At 33.8% G+C, this 8,665-nt stretch overlaps 1 protein-coding gene across 1 annotated transcript; it reads left to right on the top strand.

Moving 5' to 3' along the window:
- Positions 1-318: 318 nt before the first annotated feature.
- On the top strand, positions 319-8,608 carry LOC111695859 (uncharacterized). Its single transcript, XM_023465318.1, has 9 exons — positions 319-427; positions 1,473-1,607; positions 1,723-2,127; positions 2,262-2,409; positions 2,497-2,655; positions 3,129-3,203; positions 4,667-4,810; positions 7,047-7,123; positions 7,717-8,608. Exons 1-9 carry the CDS (start codon positions 390-392, stop codon positions 7,760-7,762), a joined length of 1,227 nt encoding a protein of 408 aa, XP_023321086.1. The 5' UTR covers positions 319-389; the 3' UTR covers positions 7,763-8,608.
- The last annotated feature ends 57 nt before the right edge of the window (positions 8,609-8,665 follow it).

Below are 8,665 nucleotides of genomic sequence, written 5' to 3'. Positions count from 1 at the left end.
TTCAATATAAATATTTCAATCCATAAATATTTTGTGTAAAAGATAATTACTCAAGCATAAAATGTCAAGGTAAAAAGGTGAAATAGAAAAAAACTTTTTTTCAAGGAAATATATTTTTTATGAATTTCCCAAGCTTTGCAAAAATGAAAAATGGGACTTTCCTCTTTCTAAAATAGTTCCCACAAAATATTTTATCGTCCCACTAAGTTGAAATTTAGAGCTTGAAAACTTTAAAAATGTCTTCCAAAACATATTTCTAAGCATTTAGGGGGTTGGGTTGATATAGAAGAAAGTTTATCTCCTGCTTTTTTCAGAATGTTTTTGGAAAATGATGAGACAAGATTGAAAGGAATATAAAAGAAGATTTGAATGAGTGAAACTAAAATAAAATGAGATTAATCGTTCTAAACCTTCTTTGGGTTTCAAGGTATAGTCCACATATACACAGTTCACTTACAGTCTAGTCCCCCTAGACATTTATCCCTATTCCAATTTTACTCCAGTACACATCTATCCTTGTTTTCTTTCTCTCTAGTCCACTGTAACTCCAGAGTGTGAATTTAATGAATCTGAGTCGCGTCTCAAATGCGCCAAAAACCGGTTTCAATTAAGCGTCAGCTTAAATCTTGAAACATTGAATACAATTTAAAGTAAAACCAACCATATTTGAGCCGCGTCTCAAATTTAAGCTGCGGCTCAAATTCTTTAAATTCGGCCTCTGGTCACATACTTGTTTCCTTCCATCCTAGTCCAAATCTATCCGTGTTTCCTTCCATTCAGTCCACATCTATCCTTGTTTCCTTCCATCCTAGTCCACATCTTTCCTTGTTTCCTTCCATTCTAGTCCACATCTTTCCTTGTTTTCTTCCATCTTAGTCCACATCTTTCCTTGTTTTCTTCCATCCTAGTCCACATCTTTCCTTGTTTCCTTCTATCCTAGTCCACATCTATCCTTGTTTCCTTCTATCCTAGTTCACATCTTTCCTTGTTTCCTTCCATCCTACACATCTTTCCTTGTTTCCTTCCATCCTAGTACACATCTTTCCTTGTTTCCTTCTTCCTAGTCCACATCTATCCTAGTCCACATCTATCACTGTTTCCTTCCATCCTTTTCCACTTTCTCTCTGAGCCCATATCCCATGCTCTATAACCTCTTCTGGTCCTGTAAATAAATAATTTTGTGAGTTTAACTTTCATCGTAATGGACACTTAGATAAAAGCAATAAATAACATGCTTAGGCTCGGGTTTAAGATAAGTTTAAATTTAATCTTCACTTTCTTTCTGTCAGTTTTCCCTCGGACGGGTTCAATTTAAGTTTATAAATTTGATATTTTAAACTAATCCCCTCGGACTACTAGCTCTGTTCGCACCAGAGTATCGGAGATGGAATCCCAAGTTTCAATCTAATTAAGATGATCAAACCTGAACCTAGAAACACTCGGTTTACACAAATTAATCAACAACGTTCTAGAAATATCGGGTTGGATGTTCGAGTGACACGAAGCGCCCAGGGTTCAGGAGTCTGGAAGATCCAATCCCAGAGTTTAGATGGAAAGGAACTAGAAAGAGAAAACTGGTTTCTGAATGTTGATAAACCAATTATCAGGAAAAGTTTCACTTTGAACACTTTCAATTCATATTCAGTTAAATTTTTAAATATTTTCACGCATCATCAAAACTTTTAGAGCTTTTATTAAATTGAAATTTCCAACACGGTTCAGTGAGTTGAAAGGGCAAGATGATTCTCTAGGTTTAACCTCAGGAAGTAGTACACCTTCTCCGGAACCATTCGGAGAACTATTAGAGCCCGTTCTAATCCATTCTACAAGTGATTCAAGTACTTTTGTGAAAACTCCACAAAGTGAAAATATTCCTTCATCCATGGTTTCATCTTCCCAGGGATCTTCAAACCCTGTTGCTGGTCTAGACCAGGTTCCCCCTCATCTCATATCTCTCGCTTTAAATCCATATTTAAATTTGAATTCAAAGAATATCATTGATGCTGAGTTACTGGAGAATCACTTCCCATGGATTTTCTCTCAAACTAGAACCCGGAGTCGAGATAATATTCATCCAAGAAATAAAAAATCTACTTCCATCCTCTCAATCTTACAACCTGACTCCAGGTATAAATTTACACTGAGAATGGGGGTAGGTAGATAAATGTTCAGAGTAAGAAGGAAAAGGATATGATATGTATAAGGAGGCGCAATATTTGAGGTTAAAATTAATTACTCAATGAAGAAAATTATTATTTAAGGACAGGACAGGGATCAAAACAGAGTTCCGGACAAAAAACTCGAGAGTTTACAACTCCAAAAGATTCAAGGATATTAATCCTGAACAATTCTTCCTCGCCACAGTTCATTATACTACCTAGATCAGGAGAGGAAGGATTTAAAACTCAGGTACAACATTTTGGACCCCATCTTGTTTTGATAATAAATGAAAAATTCAAATTTGATAATCTTTAAAAAAAACTTTTGTTTTTGTAGGATACAGGAGAAGATGTCGTCCAAGTATCAAGATCTGAACTAGAAACCTTGCTCCGTGAACCTGAGCTTCTCGGATTAACGGAAGCTGAGCTGGACAGGAACCTGGAGGGTCACGAGTTCCTCCGACAGGTTCTTGGACTTCTAGACTCCGATGCAGAGGTAGGTCGTCTTTACTTCTCCGGAGCATAAATTTGAGAAAACCAGGAGAGAAAATATGCAAATAATGTTTTGCTCGGGAAAAAATTTAATATAAAAGAAATATTTGTGAAAAATCTATCCTGTATATTTCAGATATTCTCACAACACAATATATATATATATATAAACTGCTTTCTTCCAACATTTAAACTACATAATACATTTACCAAATTAAATCTCAGTAATGGATCTTAATCCTATTCCCACAATATGAAAACTGCAAACTCTTAACAGGATTATTAACGTCTCTCCGTCCTTCTTAATATCTATATTCTTCTACCAGTAACCTCTCCTACCCTGAACCTGAAACCAGATTAAACCCTCCTACCCCACCCTCCCTACACGCAACCTGTCATATATAATATTAATTACTCAAAGCATTATGAAATTATATATTACTTTATATTTATTCACCAAGTATAGAATAATTTCAGGCGAAACGAGTTGTTCTTTTGAGAGAGAATATACAGGAACAGTTAGCTTTAGCTCAAGCAGCTAAACTTCAGCAGGTCTCAGCTCAAAGGAACTGAGTTTTTGTCACAAACTCTACTTTTCTAATCTCTATATCTTAGCTACCTAATGTCGTAGACCTTTGATATTTCAAACTATGAATTCTGTTAGATCAAATAATCTAAGTTTGAAATATCAAAGGTTTACATCATCAGATTGTAAAGATATAGGGATTAGATAATTCGAGTTTGTGCCAAAAACTCAGTTCCTTTATTCCGGTTTTATAAAATGGGACAATTTAATTGGAATTGATTTCGGTTACTTATTAAACCTAAAGCTTTATTTGGTTACAAATCCTAAAGCGAAAATTCAGTCGATGGGAAAGATTTCTTTAGAGTTTTCATCTAGAATATCTGTGGTTACCTAAATATCTGCAAATGATAAAAATGGGAAGAGAAAGATCATAAAAGAAAGGTTTTCAAATTTCAAAACTTACTGATCAACGATTCTTTCAGATCTATAAATTGACGATGGAGTTATCTATTACTTATGCTGTTCGAACTATAATTGATATCTTATTAAAGGAGCTATACTCCAGTCGGTATATTAGAAAAACGTACAGAGTGTCCCACGAAACATGACACTAGAATGAAAGACTTGAATGTCGTCTTAGATCTTTGAAATAATTTGTAGCATTTATTAGTAAACCTAATTCTAGAATGGAGTTCATAATCGCAAAATACCCATAATCCTGGCATTTCCAAAATATGGTTTTTTTGTGTGCTTTATATATTACTGGAGAATAGATATGAAAAATTTTGTTCGGATATCTGCAATTTGGATTTTATTCAATAAATTAAATCTGAACCAAAATTCTTAGTACAGTGAAACCCTTAATAACGAATACATCGGAAGAAATTATCAAATATCGTCTTGACAATTTTTCAATCAGTTTTATACTATAATACGTAAATTTCAGTATTTGCGAAAATAAATAAATAGCCATGAATATGCGGGAAACAGTTTTAAAGAGCTCCATATAATTAAAAAACTAAATATCTGCAACATTCCATTATCAGAAAGTGAAGAATACGACATTTGATGAATTCTTTCGATGTATTCGTTATTGAGGGTTTCACTGTATCTCCGGTAATATTGACAGCACAAAATAGGCAAACCACATTTTGGAATTTGTGACTATTGTTTCAAGTATCATACGCATGTAAAAATAGATTTGTGGTCTTTCTAGTGTCATGTTTCGTGGGACACCCTGTATAATCAAGACTAATTAAACTTGCTTTACAATGTTCGCTTAGAAATATCCATGATATTATTATGTATTTGTGGTAAATCCATATATTTTGTGGTATATTTTATTCTAAAACATAATAGGAGGTAATTATCAGATAACATAATAAATTCCATGGTCTAAACAAGAACTGAATATCATTATTAAGCCATGTTATATAATTAAATCTTAAAGCAGTATTTTAAGATTTTAATATTAGAATATGTATTGTAGGAGAGCTTGAGATTGACAAACATTGGGATTGGGTTGCATAAGCAAGGACAGGTTTTAAACCAGCTGAGTCATGGTTCGGAAACTCTGACCAGAAACCTTGCCCCGAGAACAAGATTGACCGCCAAGACCCGGCGATTACTCAAGGTAGGTTCATAAATCTTAATCTTGGATTAGTCATCCCAGAACTTTTCAGTTGTGTAGTTTTTACTGTATCGCCCAGACATTGGGTAAATAAAGCAGACACTCCATAGGACTAAACGGTGCAACAAGGTTGACGTGGTTAGACTATAGGTTGAATTTACTTTTACTAACGGGTCAGGGGTGCGTGGTTAATGCATCTTGGGATCAAGCATTGATCTTCAAATAATGCAGATCTACGGATAAATTTTATTCCTCCTCATGATATCCTGTGTCGGTGTTCATACCCTGCAGGGATAACTTTAATTGAGGGATCAAGAACTTCATCTCAAAGTGCTCACATTTGATATCGAAATCAAGTGTTCAAAATATACAAATTTCCGAACTTAGGTTATATAAAGGATTGTAGGACGGGCTTATCGTAACATTAGTTAAAAGATAACTTTAAATAAAGTTTTCGAGTGTTAGATGAATAAACGTTGAATATTTATCATTACTTTTATTTTATTTTACGCTTTTTCTAAGTTTTTAAAATCCAAACCATTTTGAAAAGTTTGAAAAATAAGGACAAGTTTTCAATTTCTTTATATTGGAATTATTTTTACCAAGATTTCAAATACAGAGTACTATTGATGATAAGCTTTTCAAATTCAATTTCCGTTTCCCGTTTGAAGTCTTGCATTTCCATAGTAAACCTTAGAGACCAGTTCAGTGCTCCTGGTGGCAGGTTTAGCTGGGTCCAGCTCTCATGCATGCAGATAAACAGAATTAATTTATCAACAGGCTTACTCAGGTTCAAGGATGTAATACAAGGAAAGTTATTTCAGAAGTGTACACATCTTTTGTACTGCAGTGTACTGTCTCTGGGCGGTAATGTAAACACAAGACGGATGTCAAAGCCTGGCATGGGATCCATCTTTCACATAAAAAAATCAATGAAATATTCTGGTTATAGGAAATTATTATGTGAATTATCAAAATTATCAAAATTTAATGCTTTTAACCTCCTCGGATACTAAACGAACACTGATGCATCTATTATTGTTTACAAATTCCGCCCAAAGAGAACTGGTTTCAATATGTACGCAGGGTATACACCATCGCAATTAAATTTCCTTGCATTACACCCTTGCTCAGGTTTAGGTTTGAGAGATACATATTATATATTACATTCAAGATATCTGTTAAAAGTAACTACTTGTGATTAAGGTTTTCTGGATTGTTGCAAAGTTTCAGGTTTCTTTCTCTGAAATGGGGTTTCAGGTTTCCTTAACTGCAAAGGGATTACGGGTTTCCTTCACTGTAGTGGGGTTCAAGGTTTCCCTCCCAGTGGTGGGGTTTATGGGTTTATCACTGTAGTGGGGTTTCAGTTTTCTTTCACTTTAGAAGTGGTTTAAGGTTTCCTTCACTGTAGTGGGGTTTCAGGTTTCCTTAACTTTAGAAGGGGTTTCAGGTTTCCTTTACTGAAGTGGGGTTTCAGGTTTCCTTCACTGTAGTGGGGTTTCAGGTTTCCTTCACTGTAGTGGGGTTTCAGGTTTCCTTCACTGTAGTGGGGTTTCAGGTTTCCTTAACTGCATAATGGAGTTTTGGGTTTCCTTTCCAGTAGTGGGGTGTCAGGTTTCCTGCCTTGCAAAGGGGTTTCAGGTTTTCTTCCCTGTAGTGGGGTGTCAGGTGTTCTTCGCTGTAGAGAGGTTTTAAGTTCTCTTCACTGTAGTGGAGTTTCGGGTTTCCTTCCCAGTAGTGGGATGTCAGGTTTTGTTAATCTTAGTGGGGTTTCAAGTTTTCTCCCTCCGTAATGAGGTTTCAGGTTTCCTTTATTGTAGTGGGTCCGGGTTTCCCGTAGTGGGGTTTTGGTTGTTCTTTTTTATCATTTTTTTGTAAGAAGGTTTGGGTTCCTGTGTAGAGTAGGTTCGGGTTTTGTTTGTTAAAGAGAGTTTTTAATTATACTTGATTAGTATTTTTTGAAGAAAGAGCTGTGAAAACTCTAACTTTAAAACTGTTTTTAAACATTAACAAACTTTTCTTGACAGATAATTCAAAAAGTTTAGTAAAGTGAGTTTAAAAATCTAGATATACTTTAAGTCTCAGGTTTAATTAGACTAAGGATATTCCTTGGGTTTTAATTCTCCAGTTTTATCCCGTCACTTAATCTAGGTGCTGTGCAGAGCAGTATATTCGATATATTTCGAGTCTGGAGACTGCAAGGACGTTTTTAATAAACAAAGTATAATCATGTTTCTAGGAAAGATCTGAGTTGCAAAGAATGTTGAACCAACTAATCCTGGTTCTAAGAAGAGACAAGGAGTATGAAACCCTGAGGTATAAAATTATACTTGGAGAGGTTTCGTTACTTTTTATCCCAAGGAAATCCTTCCAAACAATTCTTTTAACAGAACTAAAAAGGCATTGAAAGTGATATAAATTATAAGTTAAACCAGATACGATACATTCCAGTATTTGTTTGTTGAAAAAGTAAAAAAAAATGCCAAATATATTAATATGATATGATTCAAGCATTCACCAATTTTACATGAGAAAGGTGCTAACAAAAACTTTAAATAACAAATTAATTATTTAAAGATTTATCTAACTTTATAATAAAAAATCTCCTAATATCTGAAATGCATATTTTGCAGCTTAAAATAATTCTCAATTTGTTGAGTGTAAACTACTGAATAGTAGATAACTAGAAGGAGAAAAAAGGATTTTATGCAAAGCCCCGGATTAAAGTATAAATAAATGCTTTGTCGATTTTGTACTTTTTTGATTTTTAAATACAATGTGAAATGTGTGAGCAGGTCTTTTTGCTAAAATTATTGATAATATTTGCCTAATAAAGAAACTACATGGTTGAATTGAATTATATCGACGGATTCTGTGATCTGAGACGGAACTCATTAATTTTACTCTAGGAATCTATTGAAATACCAAGAGAGACGGGTTCAGTCCGCATCCTAGTTTATGCCTGGAGATGAAAAACCATCAGACCTAAACATGAATTGGTTCAATCAATTGAAAATTTTCAATCGAGTCATTGACAAAAACTATTTCAATTGATCCTGATCACATAAATTCAATAGTTTAAAATCCTAGATAACGTATCTAGACTTAAAATCCTAGATAATGTTTCTAGGTTTGAAATCCTAGATAACGTATCTAGGTTTAAAATCCTAGATAATGTATCTAGGTTTAAAATCCTAGATAACGTATTTAGGTTTAAAATCCTAGATAACGTATCTAGGTTTAAAATCCTAGCTAACGTATCTAGGTTTAAAATCCTAGATAATGTTTCTAGGTTTGAAATCCTAGATAATGCATCTAGGTTTAAAATCCTAGATAACGTATCTAGGTTTAAAATCCTAAATAATGTATCTAGGTTGGACAGCCTAGATAACGTATCTAGGTTTAAAATCCTAGATAATGTATCTAGGTTTGAAATCCTAGATAATGTATCTGGATTTGAAATCCTAGATAATGTATCTAGGTTGGACAGCCTAGATAACGAATCTAGGTTTAAAATCCTAGATAATGTATCTAGGTTTGAAATCCTATATAATGTTTTTAGGTTGGACAGCCTAGATAACGTATCTAGGTTTAAAATCCTAGATAATGTATCTAGGTTTAAAATCATAGATAATGTATCTAGGTTTAAAATCCTAGATAATGTATCTAGGTTTAAAATCCTAGATAATGTATCTATGTTTGAAATCCTAGATAATGTATCTAGGTTTAAAATCCTAGATAATGTATCTATCTTTGAAATCCTAGATAATGTATCTAGGTTTAAAATCCTACATAATGTATCTATGTTTGAAATCCTAGATAATGTATCTAGGTTTAAAATCCTAGATAATGTATCTA

This window comes from Eurytemora carolleeae, unplaced genomic scaffold (genome assembly GCF_000591075.1).
Source record: "Eurytemora carolleeae unplaced genomic scaffold, Eaff_2.0 scaffold122, whole genome shotgun sequence".
Lineage (NCBI taxonomy): Eukaryota > Metazoa > Arthropoda > Copepoda > Calanoida > Temoridae > Eurytemora > Eurytemora carolleeae.
The sequence above is the reverse complement of the archived record's forward strand: the minus strand, read 5'-3'. Positions and strand labels throughout refer to the sequence as shown.

Bases quoted from the DNA above. Each gene is read 5' to 3' on its own strand.
- LOC111695859 (XM_023465318.1), top strand. From the start codon at position 390: ATGAGATTAATCGTTCTAAACCTTCTTTGGGTTTCAAG. The intron at 1,608-1,722 runs GAAAAGTTTCAC...AACACGGTTCAG, and splicing joins GTTGATAAACCAATTATCAG to TGAGTTGAAAGGGCAAGATG. The intron at 3,204-4,666 runs GTCTCAGCTCAA...TATGTATTGTAG, and splicing joins AAGCAGCTAAACTTCAGCAG to GAGAGCTTGAGATTGACAAA.